This window comes from Anser brachyrhynchus (genome assembly GCF_964034855.1).
Source record: "Anser brachyrhynchus genome assembly, chromosome: 3".
Lineage (NCBI taxonomy): Eukaryota > Metazoa > Chordata > Aves > Anseriformes > Anatidae > Anser > Anser brachyrhynchus.
Window position 1 is genome coordinate 28,264,266 of NC_137696.1, and position 19,503 is coordinate 28,283,768.

General features: G+C 39.1%; 1 protein-coding gene across 1 annotated transcript; it reads right to left on the reverse strand.

Moving 5' to 3' along the window:
• Nucleotides 1-546: 546 nt before the first annotated feature.
• On the reverse strand, nt 547-19,237 carry LBR (lamin B receptor). Its single transcript, XM_080586301.1, has 14 exons — nt 19,065-19,237; nt 14,749-14,929; nt 13,461-13,649; nt 12,313-12,396; nt 11,771-11,948; nt 10,970-11,166; nt 10,116-10,170; nt 8,069-8,263; nt 6,242-6,345; nt 5,708-5,833; nt 5,436-5,604; nt 4,391-4,471; nt 4,163-4,285; nt 547-3,035 (listed from the first exon to the last, which is right to left on the reverse strand). The coding sequence occupies exons 2-14, from the start codon at nt 14,911-14,913 to the stop codon at nt 2,875-2,877; spliced, it is 1,827 nt and encodes a 608-aa protein (XP_080442427.1). The 5' UTR covers nt 14,914-14,929; nt 19,065-19,237; the 3' UTR covers nt 547-2,874.
• Nucleotides 19,238-19,503: the final 266 nt, after the last annotated feature.

Consider the following 19,503-nt stretch of genomic DNA (forward strand, 5'->3'; position numbering starts at 1 on the left):
TCTGAAGCCATCATCTCTTCCAGTAATCACTTTTACCTAACTTAGGAATAACTGAAGTTACTGCAGGACCAGATCTCTCTGGACAGACTGGAGAGCTGGGCAATCACCAACCACATGAAGTTTAACAAGAGCAAGTCCAGGTCCTGCACCTGGGACGGAGCAACCCTGGCTATACGTACAGACTGGGCAATGAGACGCTGGAGAGCAGCCCCGCAGAGAGGGATCTGGGGGTTGTGGTTGACAGCAAGTTGAACATGAGCCAGCAGTGTGCCCTGGCAGCCAGGAGGGCCAACCGTATCCTGGGGTGCATCAAGCACGGCATCGCTAGTCGGTCGAGGGAAGTGATTGTCCCACTCTACTCTGCGCTGGTGCGGCCTCACCTCGAGTACTGTGTGCAGTTCTGGGCACCACAGTACAAAAAGGACATGAAACTGTTGGAGAGTGTCCAGAGGAGGGTGACGACGGTGAAGGGCCTAGAGGGGTTTGCCATTGTGAGTTTTTAAATCAGACACCACCATAAACTAGCAAAAAAAATGTACTACAAAATTTTAAGCAAGAGCTTTATTTTAGCTTATAGGCTTGTTTGTATTAAAAACAATTACTTCAAAATCAAGTTCACATAAAACTCAGCATGTAAATGAAAAAACTGAAGTTATCATCAATCAAGATCTGTTTCTGAAAGAAAAGGAGTCTGAATTACATTTTAATAATCTTGTATGGCAACAGATAAAATTGGGATGGCAGTAGCATCTCAGAGTTCACAGGCTGAGTTAAACTGTCCCCAGCTTCAGTGTATTTTTAAAACACCAGCTGCAAGCTCGTGCAGTTAAATGATTGCTACATTTCCCATTAACCCACTGAGCAATCATAAAAAAAATCCCAGTTTCATCTGCTACTTCACAGGAATGAATGCTCTTCAGTGTTGTTACAGGCACTGCTCTTTTTCCAGCAAGCAAAGTACTTATCCTAAAACATTTTCCTTACAACATCAAAATACAGATTTTCTGAAGACACTCAAAAAAAATCAAGCTCAGCAAGCTACATTATATACACTTTAAATGTACAATTACCATTAAAAATGTCTGTGTACAAAAAGAGGGTTTTCAATTAAAAAACAAAGAAACTCCACATGCTAAATTTCAATTACATCAACATTTCAAAAGAATTGACCATAATTAAAAATAGCAACATTCTGATTTGTTAGTAACCTTCCCACAAGCAACTGCAGATGTACCTGCAATTCCTTCTCTGCTACACATTTAAGATTCTAATAAGCTTTTAGAGAGAATTTGTGCTATAAACCTTGCTTATGAAGTATGTGAAAAGTTAGCAGTTGTGAAGACAGAATAGTAGTTCTAGTGAATTAATACAAGATTATTTCAGTAAAATATAAAATTATTCTACTTAAGTAAATACTGAAATGGCATCTGATTTACAGCCAGTTAGACAAAGAACACAGCTAATGACTAGAACACATACATCAGTTAAAAAGTCAAATATATACAAAAATATATTAGAAAGTGGTCAAGTTAAACCACAGGCTCATGTAAAAAATGTTTTAAATAGCAGTAGCAAAAAATAGCTATTTTCTCTATCTGCAACAGTACAAAAGGCAAAACCTACATATGAGGTAGCAATGCCAAATTCAAAAAAAAACAACTTTGGAATGAGGAGCACTTCCTACATTTTCATAGCATATCTGTCAACACAAATATTTAAATGAACACTTCAATTGTTTTGAGAATTAATACATTAATTTACAAAAATCTTTATTAAATCAACTTTTTTTAATTGCTAGAAACGGATTTAGTTAAAAAAAAAGTCTCCTGCTCCTAAAAAGGTTATCACATTTTCAAATCCAAACACTGTACAGCAAAAACGTGGAAGCTTTATTATACACACTCAGTAAATGCTATGGTACATTAAGACATATTTTACAAAGATCGGAATAAGCCAACTGTGGTCATTTTACTCTTTTCAGTCAAATATGCATCATTGCAACTTTTGCTACCCCTGTGTTTGTTTCTAGATGCAGGATTAGGATTCACTACTCACTTCTTCAGCTCCATCTGCAGCTGAAGTGAGCGCTTGTATCATCTACCTTCAGGAATCTGAGCCAGCAGTGTGGCGTCCCTCTAGAGGGGGCCAGGGGCAGCTCAGAGTCCCTCTTGGCCCCTGCTGAAGTTGCCTTAAGAATGGTGAGGAAGTATTTGTGCTCTCCTCCTCATTCTGTCCACTCATCCCTTCTACTGGTCAGAAGGGGGCATCTGAACCTTCCTGACCAAAAATCCCACTAAAAGAAAAGCTAGAAGGGGGAGGAACCACCCAGCTGCAGTGTGCCAACCCCAGGCCAGGGGCCACAGGCAATACCACAAGTGGTGTGGGCCCTTGCAGGGGCTGAATCTTCCACCTGTAGCTCCACTGACCAAAAATAGCACTGCCTGCTCCTCCAGTTCAGGCAAGTAAGTCAGACATCTGAAGTTAGATGGTACAAGTAACACCAAAAAATTAACTGGGTGGAACTTCCATATTTATTGTATTAAGAAAATAATATACTTTACATCACAGTGCTTAATTAATGTAATAAAAAAAGTGTAAACTCAGGATTCTAAATAAAATTTAACTTGAAAAATTAGGGCTCCAAGACTTTTTAAAATTCACAATTTTTTTCTTTTAAATTGAGGTCATAGACAGTCAGTTCACATAACTCATGTATTTAAGATTACTTGCAAATACTTGTTGATGCACTCCATTGTTTGGTCACTTTTTTTTTTTTAAAGCCTAAATAAATTGACCAAGTGCAAAGGTAAGAGGTATATTTTTATTTGCAAAGAAACTTTAGAAGTAATTTGCAAAACAGGTATCTGGAGTGCTCTAGTAAATGTAAGGAAATATGCGGTATGGTACACGCTGACAATACCTTTCCCATGCCAAGCCATACTTTTTCTTACAATGATGTTCATCACGAGCTTCCCGATGAACAAGCAAGCAGATGAAATAAATCACATAGAAATATGGCAAAATGTGATTAAAACCTGCAGACAAAAATGTGAGAAACATAATTTTTAACACATTAAAAATACCAAAAATTTTAGTTGTTAACATGTGGTGACATAAACCCATTACGAACTGAAGCATCTTTTACTCGTAGAGTATCAAATATTCAGCAGGATAGTACAAATATTGTGACATTTACACGTAAATGGGAACACTCCCCTTCCCCTCCCCCCACCCCCAAAATAATAATCCTTAAAATTCAGAGTCTCAAAATCAACCAACTTTACTCTCAATGTCTGTAAAGCTGTCCAATATTTAAGTTCTTTAGCTATCAAACACACAAATAGTTAAGCTTCTGCAGCGCTGGGCTGCCACATACAAGCCCCCAGGGATTTCTCTGTTTTGGGGGTAAATAGTAAACTCTACCTTTGCTCAGAGCACACTACTCAATTTCCCTCCCACTCCCCCCATGCAGTTACTGACAGAGGACTCAAGTCCATCATTTTCATGTAGAAATCCTCTTCCAAGATACAGTCTGCAAGTGTATATGCTAATCAGTATTGCCTAATTTCAAATAAAGTCCAAAATCCCTGGAGGTACACTTCAACTCCAGCAGCCCGTCCTTGCTGATGCTCCTGGTCAAGGCCTTAACCACTTGGTCAAAGACCCACTCTTTTGTAACTCCTTATGTCCCACAGCCTGCAAAAGTTCGACTCTGCCATGAGGTAGAGTAGGTCTGCCTCAGAATATCTGCCACGCTCTTTTTTGTGTTTTTATTGAAGGGAAGCTCCTTCAGGCAAGTGAGGAGGCTAAAGCCATTTTTCTAACTTGAATGAACTTTGCAACTTTTTAGAAACCCTCTATGGAAACACGATAGCACAGCTAGTAGCCTTAAAATGAAGGAGTAAGAATTTGTTAGCAAACAAGCCCCATCATTATTGAATGACAAAGTGTCAGAACTAAGTGTCAAATCTATATTAAGATATAAAAGAGAAGATTCAAAAGAAAATAGGTGTCACATCAACCTTGCAACACAGAAATTTGCCATTCATTTAATTCCAGCTTTTATCATCTCTAATAATTATCACTTTGCATTTCAAAACCAGTCAGATGCCAAAACACAGAAGCATTTTAGTTAAAATCCACTTTCATTTTAGGAACTTACCACAGGGTAGGGACCATGCTAATGCCATGATGATGTCACCAAGATAATTAGGGTGACGGACAAAACCCCACCAACCTGTAACAAGAAGCCCTTTTCCAGTTGCAGTGGGTATAAATTTCAGATCTGTGAAGAAAGTATTGTAGTCAATACAACAACTGAAATGTGCACATCAATATTCCAAACAGTAAATCAATTGAAGAAATAAAATAAAAAAAAAAATGCACTTACAGGCCAATTTGGGATCTGCTGGATTCCTTCGGAAACTATTTTTCTGAGAATTTGCACTACGGAATATGTAATACCCAATACCTGAAAATAAATATTATTTATTTTCCATGTTCTGTGTTTTTTGTTTCCTAACCTTTAAAAACGTTCACATGCCTTCTGTCACTCTTATTACATTGAAATCAGTTACGTCTCTGAGGAAAAGACATTCTCCAGTTCTCAGAGCTCTAACAAGCCAGAAATGCTACTGGTAAACTGTGTTCCGTATGCTTTCACAAGTTAATGATCAACTTTTAAGATTTTGTAGGAGCTGTACTTTCGCATCTAGCTTACATTTGTATCTGAAGAGGATCACACACATTAAATGTATACCTTCATTGTCTTTCTGTTTCAATTTTGTCAAGCTCACAATTAACTTTTTCTTTCAAGTTCACTACTTCAATAAAAGGTAAACAACAAACTAGATGGCCACATTGGTGCAAATCTAAGGTCCCCTAAAGACATGAGATCCTTTCTCAAAGTTCTCAAGTTCTCAGCTGGAAGATTATTTCCACTGAGACGAGTGGAAATAACACCTGTTCCTATGGGCATCAGGGAAGGAGATACAAATTATCAAAACAAACAACAGAACCTCTTTTCCCCTAGCTTCAATAAACTGTGGCCAACAGGGTTGTGGTTTTTTTTTTTTGTTTTGTTTTAGAAGAATCACTCACAATAGGAAGCAGTACTTTTCCAGATTTGATTTTAAAAGGCAACTACAACACTATATTCTATGCATTTTAAGTTGTAACTCTGTCTAGGTTGCATCCATCTGAAAATGTTTCTTGACAGAACAAAAGAGGTGTCCAGATTCTCCTTTATCCTTCGTTTAGTATCACATCACATTCTTTGTTTTAAATAGTAGCCAAACATGTGTCCTCCAACTGTGCTTAATGGAGAAAATATGATTACTGCATCCTAGCTGAAGCTCCCCCACCTTACAACTCAAATTAACAGAGTCAGTACTACATCGTCACTATCAGTAACAATAACATCTACTATAACTTACCATTCAGAATAATAATTGCAGCAGCAACAGGCCAAGAAATTGCAGTAGGATGTCCAACTAAATAGAAGGCCTGCAGACTGTAGACAAATGGAACCCATACCAAATCTCCAAATGCTAGCATGAATCCAAATCCATCATGGGTAATATCCATTGTAGTCAAAACAGCTTCCTAGAAACATGGAGGATGGAATTTAGAATTCACAAAGCCTCGTTATATAAACACTGTAAATAGAAACAGTATCAGTTTAATACAGGGTTGAAGATTTATTTACCTCATTCCAAAGAGCATCTACCACATAAAGAAGCTGAAAGCTGTTCACAAGTATCATTGACAAAGATGGCATACTCTGATTATGTATCTTCATCTCAGCCAAGAGCATCACCAAGTTTATAACAACCTAGTTAAAAAATATATTTTATTACAAGTTTTCCTTGTAAAATCAAGTGGTTTTTTTCTATTATACCATAGTACATTTTAATATAGATGGTTTTGACTGATACTTAAGCATAAAAAAATAAAAAAAATCCGTTCAGAGACAACAATTTGTAACTAACCACTTTTGTGAAGCGGTAGCCTCAGCATATGAGTACTTTAAAAAGAAGTTTTCATTTTTCACAAAGCAAAGAAGCATAGGAGTTGTCCTAAAGTAAATAAAAATGGTCATTACAGATTTACCAACATAAAACCATATAAGTATTTTTCCTGTATTTTTAAGTTTAAGTATTTAAGTATTTTTAAGTAAATATTGTATTCTTAGCACCTATCATGAAAAAAAGTCATAAAGTAGCTCTGATTACTGACTCACCCAGCCAATTAATCCTGGACGCAACTCACAGAAGTATTTGAGGTCAAAACTGCCAATACGAGGGTTCAATTCATGTCCAGTAAAGAAGTCATAAACAATATACCCTGCAGATGAGACACGCTCCTTGTTAGAAATATCAGTCCTTTTATCCATCACTATGTTTCCTATAAGGCACTTGCTACTCTATACTAAAGGACTGTCATTATAAATAAAAAAGCAATATTTTGGCAAAAAATATTTGAGAGTATATGCAAAGTATGAAGCAATGGTTTGTATTTTAAGAGGCCCAGGTATCTTATTTATTAGAAGGGCTAAACACTTCAGAAGTTACTGTAGTCTTATCTCTCTTTGACTTTATTCCTTTTTTTCAGCCTTATCCTGAAAATCATCCATGATGATCTTAATGCTAAGTTATTCTACTTTTCCTCCTACTTCTTTACTCTTCTCTGCGAACAAGAATTTCTTTAGCCATGACAACAACATGTGTATCAAGAGATGGACAAGGAAAATATTACCTTAACTTCTAGACACCCTGCACTGAGTTAACTAGTAACAACCACCGTGCAGAACAGCTACAGGTTTCTACTGTGCCACTTACAGATTAGAACTGCATTTTTAAAAAGAAAAAAAAATATCATCATTGCAGTATTTCCTTTCACATGCATCTATGTTGCAGTGACAAAACAACCGAAGATGTATGAATATTTCATTTTAACACATTAAATGTTCTGTCTGTAAATTCCCTATGTCACACTACCACTATTTTTATAAGCAGTTTGTTTAACGCTAATTGACTTCTTCAGACTATCCATTGTCCTACAAAGACATATACATATAATTGGCAATTCCCAGATAGGCAGCTTGATGACTGACTCAAAACTGTCATTTAAAAACTCAGTTTAACTAAGTAGTTACAAGTGTGCAGCAAAACAAAAGTTATCTTTGAAATGCACTGTTATTTCTAGTTCTGTACCTGACTTCCCACTGCCAGAATGTCTTAACTGAAATGTCTTTTCAGTTTTTCCTTCCATCCCAGTTGTTTCTGGAAAAGTCCCACCAACTGGGGTACTATGAAGATAACTAGATAAGCCTCTTGACAAATACAGAAAAATTAAAAAACAAAACCAAAACTGTTCTCTCATACGTACAGGACTAGACCAGCCAAGACATTTGAATAAGTGTACCAGTCTGGGCCGATACAGTGTACCAGTTTTGGCTGGGATATAATTAACTGTCTTTAAAGTAACTTAACGGTGCCAGGTTTTGGATTTGTGACCAAAACAATGTTGATAACACATTTTAGCTATTGTTGAATTATGCTAATATAGCATCTAGGTTTTCTTTATTTTTCCACTCTGCCCCTCCCAGCACATAGGTTGGGTGCAAAGAAGAGGCTGGGAGGGAACAAAGCTGGGGACAGGTGACCCAAATTGACCAAAGCAATATTCCATATAATGGATCATCATGCCCAGAAAAAAAAAAAAAAAGAAGGAAAAAGGTATGTGGGGGGGAAGTATGGGGGACTTGCCAGAGGTTGCCCTTCTGATTCTCTCCCCCACCCAAATGGGGAGAGTGAGCAAGTGAATACGTGGTAGTTAGCTGCTTGCTGGGGTTTACCCACACCAATAACCTGCGCAAGATAATCCAACAAAAAATTTTCAGTGTTTTACAGTATCTGTGTGTGAACAAAAATGCCAACTTGCAACATTAACACTGCATTTGGAGAAAGCAAGAGTCAGTACTACCTGCCTTAAATCTAACCTTTAATTCATAAATATGAAACTGCAGCAAATAACTGTAAGGAAATTATCCAAAATATTAACTCACCAGAATTTCCACCTGGTGCTAGGTCTTCCTCAGGTGCTTTCAGGGACCGGATATACAGATAAATGCTCAATCCCATAGAAAAAACTGCAGCTGACACTGCAAACTGCAGGAAGTGTTCGTACAAATAATGAAGTTCGAATTGAAAATATAATAATATTCCAATAATTGCAGCAGTCAAAACAAAAGCATAAAACCCTAAAGGATGTAGAAGAAAACCATTTTAGTGAAGATTAAAAAAAAACAAAAAAGTTAAGTCATTCTTAGTAGAATCTACCCAGTCCAGCCTGTCTGCATATTTACTTCCAAGATTTAAGTGTTTACATATATTCCAATAATGTGTTACATAGCCCATGCTCCTTCTGGGGCACAGCAGTGTAGATATTCTGTGTCCTGAAATTCCCTGTGCTCTTTATCAAAAAGGCAGGAACACTTTGAGCACTCCTTAATTTTTACAACATAGGATACAACTTCAAATTCTAGTGTAACAATGGACAGTGCCTCTACTACTGGGTAATGACAGCAGGTCACAAAAATCTTATCTTTGGGACAGCTCAAAAAAAACACTTTTTCTTCAAGTATTTATCTTCATACATGCCTTGATACAGTAATTAAAGTATTAAAGTAACTGTCAAGTCAAAAATTGAACACAATTTGTACTTTGAGAATACAAAATCATGGGCAGTAGTAGAATAATGTCCAAATGTAAGGAAACGGCTGTACAAAGCAATCCCATAAGTACTGCCTAAGGACACTCTTACAGAATAATAGAATGGCTGCGGTTGGAAGGGCCCTCCAAGGACAACTTGTCCAACCCACCTGCTGCTCGAGCAGGGCCATACAGAGCAGGTTGCCCAGGATGATATTCAGATAACTTCTGATTATGCCCAAGCATAGATTCTACCACCTCTCTGGAAAACCTGTGTCAGTGCTCAGTCACCCTCGCAGTAAAGAAGTACTTCCTGATGTTCAAATGAAACACCCCATGTTTCAGTTTGTGACCACTGTGTCTTGTCCTGTCCCTAGTCATCTTCCTTTCCTCAAGGAGGCTTTCAAAGTTGCTTTGAGAATTAGTGTTTGAAGTAGCAAGAAGATTTTTGGAACCATCCAAATCAAGTAGCTTCTATACTATGAAGTGGAGAAAAAAAAAAAAAAAGGCAGGACTATATCCCTACTATAAACAGAAGTCAAAAAAAACACACTAAAGTTTTGAGGCAGCCTAAATAACCCACTTCTTCAGGTTGTAATTTATTCCTGCTTCTGTGGTTTGTAGCCCTGTTCCATCTTAAAACGAGACTTAAAAATGGTGCATCTTACAAGATTATGACAAAACACCACCGAACTTATTAATGTAATGTTTTAATTCCTTTACCAACAGGCAGTGTCTTTGAACTGACTGTCGATCAAATAGGTGGTCTGGAACACCTGGTGAGGCATCAAACTACACTTTTCTCTTTAAGCCAGGAAAAGCAGGACTGCTCAAGGGTGTTAAACCATACTCTAAACTTAGGCGAGAAACTTGCCTGAAAAATAGGAAGTGAAATCATAGCTGAATAAAGACTCAGAACTGTTCTTTGACAGGCAAGAAGAACATCCTAAATCAACTACAACATACTTTTTACTAGTCTGTAAATCAGAGACATCCAAAAAGATGATCTAAGACACATGGGATAACATCTCTTCAGGTCACTCCTGAACATCTCCTTTGGAGTAACAGTCCTTGTTACACGAGCATTACTAAAAATCCGATAGGCAACTGCCTGTTTAGCATTTACGTGATGAATACGACAAGTGTCACCAACCACAACTGGATGGTAAACCAGATGCCCTGTATCATCTAATGCCTTGCTCTTGTGGCAGTTAATTCCTTCATTATTAACCCTCCTGCTCCAAGAAAAGCCTCATCACGTTTCATGATACATTTACAACAGATATCTAGTTTAACTATAGAGTGCATCTTTCTTCATTTGTTATCTTTAATTTGTGGTACTGAGCACTACAAATCAGGTAGGGGGTTCAAATTTCAGAATGAGCAATTACCACATCTTACCATTTATCCTGTACTGCAGTTTTGTTCCATTTGAAAGAGGTAGGCCTTCCACAACCTAGGAAGGACAAAATACTAATGTTTCAACAAAATACTTTGAGAACACTGGAAAGGGAAGGACAATCATGGACATCTCCATCATCACCACCACAAATCAAATGAACTAGCTGGACGTATTCAAATCTGAAGACCATGCACTGTTTTTAAAAGCACACTTTGGATATCAAAAGAAAAAGGGTAACAGTTTCAAATTAAATAAAAAAAATAAAAATCTTATTCCTAGCATCAAGAAAACAGAACAACAGCTCCACTCATTTCAAACAGGTGTACCAACAGAACAATTCAACAGACTGATCTATTTATTCTAGTATTTCTTTCAGAACCTGGCAATATCCCTCAAGTCACAAGAAGACTGTAATAGACCATTTACCTGATTAATATGGCTAGAATAGTTAATACGATCCTCCATGCTTTAGAAAGTAATCTTAATTTCTGGGAAGTTCTTTTCTACTGGGTATCAGTAACTGAAACTGGGTATCAAACAGTCTTCAGGTTTAAAAGTCAGATACCTGGAATTCTTCTAGAATTCTGCTACGAAAATTTTATCCATGCTTTGAATTGCTATGTAATGCTTTCTGCCTCTTCCACTACAGAACTATGAAATGCACAGCCATTAAATTCTTAACAAACTGTGTTCTTTTAAGCTTACAGAAATCAGCAGTAGCTATCTGTCAGCTTAATACGAAAAAGAAATTAATTTGCTTTCAGAAATCACTGCATTATGCACATGCTTCATCTTTCAGCCTAACTCACAAACCAACTATCCATAAAGGCGCAGTTGCTACTGAATAGCTTACCTTTCCAATTGGCAGCAAGTAGAACAGAGCTTGAAGGAAAAACCACAGAAGAAAGACACCAAACACCCTAGCTTCCCAGAGACTTTCAAGTGCTGGCATAGGAGGAGGGAAGTTCATAAGGCTGGGGTCATCTTGTTCACACATCAACAGCAAGTAGAATACAGTAGCAGGTAGGAAAAATATCAGCATGAAGGTCCCTGTAAACAGACATCACGCAATATTAGAAGATAAGCATGGGAAAATTAAAAAAAAAAAACTACTTTCAATCCCACTAATAAAGCTTGATACTAACATTAGTAGCAAAGAAGAAATCATTATCTATCCCTGCAACAAGACAGCAGCAATCCCTCAATCACATAATAGGATACAGAGACATTCCTCTCACTCCCACAGGGGGGTCATATAACCAAACCAAAGGATTGCATTCATTACATCCCTTTAAAACTGTCAAAACAACAACAAAAGTATAAAGAATCAAGAATCAAACTCAGGTTTGGAGCATTTAGCTTTAAAAATGTAAAAAACTTTGCTAGTTACTTCCAGATAAGATTTATAAAACATTCAAATCTCGCTGTGCAGGGGCAGGATCAAGATCTCCACAACATTTCACAAGAGAACCATACGTTACAGCATTTCTTTGACTTTTACCAGCATCACCCTAGACTGTCACTGAAGCACTGTCATATGATTCTGGAGTCTGCAACTAGGGCCCAGAAACAGGAAAAACAGTCCTTCATAGGACAGTATGGTCAATAACTAAAAAATGTAAAGTTCAACTATTACTAAAATTTGCACACATACCAAATCTTCCACCAAACTCCAGCTCTTTTGTTTTTGCTGATACTTTCTCAGTAGTTTTTACTGTCTCAAAAACCTTTTTCTCTGAATATATCTCTTCTTTTTTCTTTTCTTCTTTTCTTGGACGCAAGCTGTACTGATCAAGCACACGCTCTATTTCCAGGTCTGGTTTCAATTTTTGCTGATAATGAATGAAAAGAATTTACTAAAAAAAAATCTAGTTATTTTACCTTATTTTACTCAGGACATTATTCATTGTAACACGACAATATACGATGTATTCTACTTCGACACAGTACTTATACATTTTAAATGAAGAATCCGCTAAACCCACTATCACTGCGATCACGTAAGTCACAATTAAATATTCAGCAGCAGTTCCAGTATGGGTCATCCATTCCCACCCTCTTTGCTTCTGGTCTAACCATTAGTTATTCTGCTCTGTGCATTAGCTAACCATCAGGAATAAAGAACTGATTTGACTGAAAAATTCACTTTCTACGGACAAACATTAAAACATAAAACAACGTTCTCTGCAGTTGTACCTCCAAGATTTTGCTGGATGTGTCATTTCTCTCTGTGCTGTCAGGTTCACCATTGTACCTTCTGGTGTTGTTCTCACTTGGTTTCTGGTTAAAAGAAATATAGTTTTAGCTTTCTGAAAATTTTATCTCCATTAAGTATAAAATGAACAATTAAGGACACTAAGGATCTAGTTTGTTTCAACTGAAACTGCTCTGGTTTTCTCCACATGAAAACAAGCAGGTTCAACATCCTAAGCAGACAGTTTCAGCTCACAAAGAAGGGAAGAAAAGCCATTTAGAAAAAAGGAAAAGGTTGCTATGCTTTTTTTTTTTTTTTTAATTAAGAGTGGAATTAAGAGATAACTTGGAAACTCTATTCTATTTTTAACTCATCAGTAGGAAGTGCCAAGTACAAAATACATGCATATTTAGTAATATTATTAAAACAGAGGAAATTTCAGAGTCCTGTAAATGGCAGTGCTATGCAGGAGTGTGAAAATTTGGTTTTCTATTATACAACCTTCTGAGAAATTCTCTTCCAAAAACACTCTAGTCTATACAACTGTGGGAAGACAACTCATTGCTTTGTTTTATTTTAACGTAAGCTTTGTAGAAAAGGACCAGGTCATTCCAGTCATTAAAAAAAAAAACAACAGATTAATCCTACTTCTCAATTAAAAGCCAGAAGAACGACGATATTTTAATCTTTTTGTCCAAAGTGAAGTGTAACCGCTGGCTACAAGCCACTTAAAATGAACACATGGTCTGTTTAATTTAAAGTGGTTTGGTTTAGTTTAAGCCCAACTAAAATTAAGATCTATTTTCAATAGCAAATAGCAAAGGTAATTTCCTGTTCTAGGGACTGCATCTCAGACAAGTATTCACGTGAAGACATCTTAAGAGTACATGGGGCAGAAGAAACACTGTTTACAGTTCCACCAAACTCACACAGAACATTTCAATGATTTCTTCACAACTTGGCAAGCTAGAAAGCCTATTTTTTAAGTAGTAAGGCATTTCTATGATACATTTTTGCAGCTAATTATGTTGCTCAGGAAACATGAAGTACACCTGACTCTTACAGTAATAAACCCAGTAAACATAAAAATACGTTTTGGGGAAAAAAAGTGACACTGCAACCAAGAACAAACAAGCAAGCAAAACAATACCAGTAGGGCTAAATTGGTTTCCTGAATAATTTTCTTTTTGTCATCTTTATGTTCTCTGCTTTGAGAAGAAGAACGACGTCTGCCTTTTGCTGGCCGACCGGGAGATCTAGATCGAGATCTGCTAGTACTTCTTCTGGAAGGAGAACTTGAAGAAGACTGGCTTTTCCTGTGCTTGAACGATGATTGGGACTAACAGAAAGAGTGGAAGAAAGCAAAATCTTGTCTTAGACATTCCAAAGAATAGCTTTAGAAGCATTATTTTTTGTGATGACGACTCTGGCATATAGTTTTACAGAACTGCCTTTTTAGTTTTTTAGTTGATACCGTACAAGGGTGTTAAGAAAGAGTAATTACAGCACACTCATTTTGCTGGTAATACCTAAATAATCCTGTCCCAAGTCCAACTGCTGACAATTCCTGTCAAAGCTACAGAAATCAGGACGTAATCTATAAATGTGAGCACCAAACTCATAAGCCTACTATCCACCTAAGCTTTTGTATATGACTTCTATTAAGGCTACCATTTAATTTACTTGGCTTTATTAATACATTTGCCATGTCAAGATGCAATGATCTGCATAATGCAACACAAATCAAATGTAAAAAAAATTAAGTCAGCTAAAAATCATTAAATCAGATATGAAAACTGATTCCATAAAGTTTTCCCCACAAGTATACATTTGAATTTCTCAGTGGAGTCTGCAATTCTGATTTTCCCATATAACATTTACACAATACAATTTTCATATGGCACAAATGCTTTACGACAAAGGAAGGTACTTTCTCAGTTAGAGTTTGCTAACCTGCAAACAAAGTAAACAAGTTAGAAAGTCTCAAAGCAATGAACAACTTCTAGCTCAAGCCTGAAACATTTTGTCCAACAAGAAGCCAGTCACTCACATACACTGCCACTATAAGGTTAAAGTATAGTTCACATAAATTAATATCAAGCCTCTAATTATTGGCTTTCTAAGATACCTCCAAACAATTTTTATAAACAATCACTCTATTATAGAGTTCCTGAAGGACCAGACATCTTTTCACCCCAAAGGTGTCACTGCTTTTACAACGTAAAGAAAATAATCATGCTTCTTTAAAAACATGGACAGTATGCTGAACTTGAGATGTCCCATAATAAAGAACTATTGTTTAGCACCAATTCCTTGGAGACAGTTAACAAAAGTTTGCAAAACGACTATCCAATCGTAAGTTGTATTCTTACCTACATCACAAAAATCAGTATAATCTTCCATTAGAAATACCGTTATTTCTATGAAGGCATACTCACCTTTATATCACTTTCTTTCAAAGCAAGTTCAGTCCCATCTTTGTACTTAACAGTATAAAGATGAGTAACATCATCGTAATTAGTCACTTGTACTTCATAATACAGGACACTTCCTGGCCAACGACCCATCACCACCTCGCCATCGGCAAACCTCCGGTTCGGCATTTTCCAAATGCAATTCCTAGAAAATAAGTAAGTTAATAGTTATAACGTCTAAACATTAGGCTTATTTTTTCCCCTACTGTCTCTCCTCATCATTTAGGCTGGAACAGAGAAGCTTTAAAGTAAACAACTCTTCACCTTAAATATGCAAAATCTTCCTGATTAAAAAAAGTGATGCATTTCCCAAATACTAGACAGAAGAAATAGGTTTAAAATAGAGCAAAGACTGTAGTTAGATGCTACAAAAAATGTTCCAAATGCATTAATAGTACATCTAGATAATTCTTCTGTATCATCTCCATCAAAAGCAGGCTATATATTTGACCCAGTACATATATGTAGCTGGTTCTATCTAGAGGGGGGAAAAAAAAGTAAATGAGATGACATCTAAATGTCCTCTAACCCTCTTTTTCTGTGGTTCTAAAGAATTACATATGCATTCATCCCTAAATGCGAAAATAACATGTTCCCAGTCTATTCCATACACATTACTTGCCCAGGTTGTCCAGAGAAGTTGTGGATGCCCTATCCCTGGAAGTTTTCAAGGCTGGTTCGCTGGGGCTTTGGACAATCTGGTCCAGTGGAAAGTACCCCTACCCACAGCAGCGGGGTTGGAATTAGAGGATCTTTACAGGGACCTTCCAACCCAAACCATTTTATGATTCTGTGATTAGCCACATTACTTATGCCCTTCAATTTGTTAAGCCAAACATTCAAAAGCTAGGGAACACCAGAATTCTGGCTCCTACCTGGATTGAATATTTTCTCTTTTCCACCTATTTCATCCCTGTCTGCACCATAAGGTTTTTACTTGATTTTAGCAGAATATGGCTTAACTGACTACCACCCTTGGTCCCCTATGCTGGGGTACTGAGAAAACTGTAACTTGAAATCATGCTTTTAAATCTAAAGCCCTGTGAAATACTTTGAAAAGTTCCTGATATTAAGCTGTTGCCATCTAAAAATAAGTAACTATACTAACAGATATTCTTATTACTTGAAATTCTGACTCAGGTCTCAACATACAGAGTGAGGGTATCTTACAAATCTAGGGTAAAATACACACAAGCTTACATGCTATCACCATGTGTATAATGAACTTTGCAGCTTGAAATAGGAAAAAAAATCAGCAAAAGTTTCTGTTTCAAAGCATTTTTTAAATCTTGTTTGCTATGTGAAGCCCCACAAAACATTTGGAAAACAAATATTGAACTAGATACTCATTCATTACACATTAACTAACCTGCAGGAAAAAATCAGGTTCTTTGGCAAACCATCATAACACTCTGGGGGACAGAGCTAAAGAAGGCTGTTCAATCAGCTTTAATTTTGGCACTGCCTGACACTGCTGCTGTAGGTACATTTTATACCTGTGTAGGTCTCCAAGTCAGAAAGAAGAAAACAAAGACTCAGCAAAATTGCCTCATTTCTTGCTAATACCGTGAATTGCTTCAGAACAGAAATAGCTGACCATCCCCTTTGCTGTATGATATTTCAAGAAGTTAAGACAGTAAGTTTTATCAGTTAATTTCACTGCTACTTGCCAATTAGTAAAATTGGCACCTCCGCAAACTTAAGAGGTCTACTCCATGTTTGTAGGCACATGCTCTCCCAGCTCATCTGATTTCTACCAACAGTTTCTTGCCACAGTCTCTTGTTACTTTCTTACTCTTCCTGAATTTCAATTCATTCAACCCTGTCTCTTTCCAGAGAGTTTAACCCCCTCAAACTGCATACCCTCGTTTCTTACCACTTCATGAAATAATTTCTCTACTTTCATTTCAAATTCTTTTCATTCTCTCCCTGCTCCCGTTTAATTCCCTGGGGTTTTACTGCCTTTTCTGCCCTTGTTCACTGAAGTGGTTGCAGTTCCTCATCACCACCTTTGGGCTCAAGATTTGATCTCAACATCACATCTGCTTCTGTGCCCAGTTCTCTTAGCCAAAAGCCAATTCTCTCTCTAAGAGATTTGTGTCTACTACTGCTCTCCCCCCAGTCTTTTTCACAGTTACAGCTTCCTCCTCCTCTTCCAAACATAATCGAAGTTCTAGTCCTGTATACCAAATCCAGGCATGGATTTCACCAGACGTCCTAACCTGATCTATGCCTTAAAATTTATACTTAAAATTGGTTCTTAAAAATTTTTATCGATCACTTAAAAAATTAGATACATTTTTATAGGGATAACAAAATACAACTCTCTGCCAAACTTCAAAGCTCAGTGTTTTAGTAGACAGACTGAAGAAAAGGAAATCTTAATTCTTTTTACAAGGCAGTAAGACCTTTTCCTCCTCCAACCTTGCACTCAAATGGAGCTGAAGTTGGCTTTGAGAAGTTAGGAAATGTGGCTGAAGCAGAAGAATCTGAAAAAATGTTGTTATTCAGCCTGAGGTAGAGAGCAGTGATACAAGATTCCAGATTAATAAGTAAATCTAAGTAAAGACTTTTTTCTGATTTGAAAGTAACAAAGAGTATTAATAATGGAAAGTTTGTTTCTTCCATTTTTTTCTTTAAGTATTAAAGCTTCATAATGATGCCAAACCTTAAACACTAAAAAAAAAAAAAAAAAGTATTACCTGTTACCCTGTCAAAAATTACCACCTCCTGCACCAGTGCACCCTCTGCGAGGGAGTTTTGCAATCCTCATTCCACATATCCCACTTCAAAAACCTACATCATTTAAAGGCAGCTTTCATCTCTTCAGATAACAAAAATCATTACTGGCAAGCCTTCAACTGTTCAGATAATAAAAATCAGTACTGGCATAAAAAAAAGATAGGATGCCTTAAAAACAAAACAACAAAAAAAATCTCACATTTTAGAAATTAATTTTGAATTTAGCACTCTTTCAAGCTCAACACGTATTCCTGATAATTTTCACTGTATCAGAAGGCATCAGCCTACTGTTCACTGTGGTCCTATGCAAACCTTTTATTTAACTCAAATGGCTTCAATATATACATATATCGAAGTTACCTCCAAAGACAAATTATTTAATACAGCAAATGCTGCACTGTATAGATACCTGACCACGGGTAGCCTCAATTACTCCTAGGATGAAATTAGTGTTTTTTGTGTTTTTTCTTTTGAATAATTATGAACTTCCTTAAGGAACTCGGGATCTAAGGAAATGGCTCAAAAGGATTTTGCATCCCTCTGCCAAGCCAATTAATTCAGAAATGTCTGGAACCTAAATTTGGTCAAGAAGAAAATAACTACTGACTGAACCATGAACTAAACAGTTAGAGAAACATACTGCCCCATGAATCTATTTCTGGTCTTTCTTAATGGCCCTCCCACTAGATATGTAGAAAGGTATTTCAGTCCAGAAGAAAAAGACTTGTTGTAAGAGCTTGTAGTCCCTAGAAGATCACACCACACCAGGTGCTGTGTTTTGAGAAATTAAAAAAGAAAATAATAGAGGGGTTCCCTCTTGGAAGAGCTGTGGAAAGTTCGTATGTAGCCAGTGATTCTATGTATTAATTGTGACACCCCAACACTGGTGGATAACATCGTGTATGTCAGAAGAGGGAAAGTCGCTGCTGAACTCGACAAAGATTGAACGGCTAAAAAACAGTCAATTCCCACAAAGCCAGCCCTGGGCAGGGAAACCCGGTCTCAGGGCCGTGCTTTTCCCCGCCGACGCTGACAGCGGAGAGGGAAAGCGCCTGAACCCCAAGCGCCCAGGGGCGGCCGCGAACCACCGCGGCGGGGTGCATGCCCCGGCGGCGCGCTGTTGACAGGAAGGCGCCCACATGCCGGAGGCGGCGGAGGCCCGGCCCCCAGGCCCCGCTGGGCGGCCCCGCCCGCACCGCGAGCCTGGGCCTGGCGCGGGGCCTCCGCCGCGGGGGAAGGGAGGGGCCGCGCCGCGCCAGGCCGCCCCTCGGCGCCCCCCCCATGAGGGAGGGGAGGCCGCGACCTTCCGCCGCGCCGCCCCCGGAGCCGAGAGGCGCTCCGGCGGCACGGACGTAGCGGGAAGCGCTGCCCAGGCCCGCGGCGGAGCAGGGCGGCGGAGCCGGGCCCGCGAGGCCTCCCCGCGGCCGCGGCCCCACGCCGGCGCAGAGAGGCGGCGGCGGCGATTGGCCGGAGCGCTGCCCTCGGGAAGGCCGCCGAGGGGCTGTGCCCCGCCCCGCGCCGCGCCGCCGAGCCCTTACCTGGCGGCCGCCCGCAGCGGGCCGGGCGGGACGGGACGTGCCGGGACGGGACGTGCCTCCGCGGAGCAGCGCGACCGGGCCCCGAGCGCGGCGCTCCTCAGCCGCGGTAACGACGGTTAGGGCCGCGCAACGGTCCGGCCTCCGGCCACGCCCCCTTCCCGGCGCCAAGCGCGCCGATTGGCCGGGACGCGCGGTTTGAATCGTGGGGGGCCCCTCGCCATTGGCTGCCGCGCGATGGCGCGGTGCGCCCGGCGGGGAGGGAGGGAGGGAGGTGAGCGCGGCGCCGCTGCCGCGCGGGGAGCGCCGCCCCCTCACGGCGGGCTGCTGACGGGAGGGGGGTGAGGGGCAGAGCGGGCCCGCCTGAGGCCGACTACGCTGCGCGGCTCCGCCGCCTCCCCGTAAACACAAAGGGGAGAAGGCGGCCAGAGCGGGAGCCCTC

Bases quoted from the DNA above. Each gene is read 5' to 3' on its own strand.
- LBR (XM_080586301.1), bottom strand. From the start codon at position 14,913: ATGCCGAACCGGAGGTTTGCCGATGGCGAGGTGGTGATGGGTCGTTGG. The intron at 10,171-10,969 runs GTAAGCTATTCA...TGTCCTTCCTAG, and splicing joins ACTTGCTGCCAATTGGAAAG to GTTGTGGAAGGCCTACCTCT. The intron at 8,264-10,115 runs GTAAGATGTGGT...TACATCCTTTAG, and splicing joins ACTGCAGTACAGGATAAATG to GGTTTTATGCTTTTGTTTTG.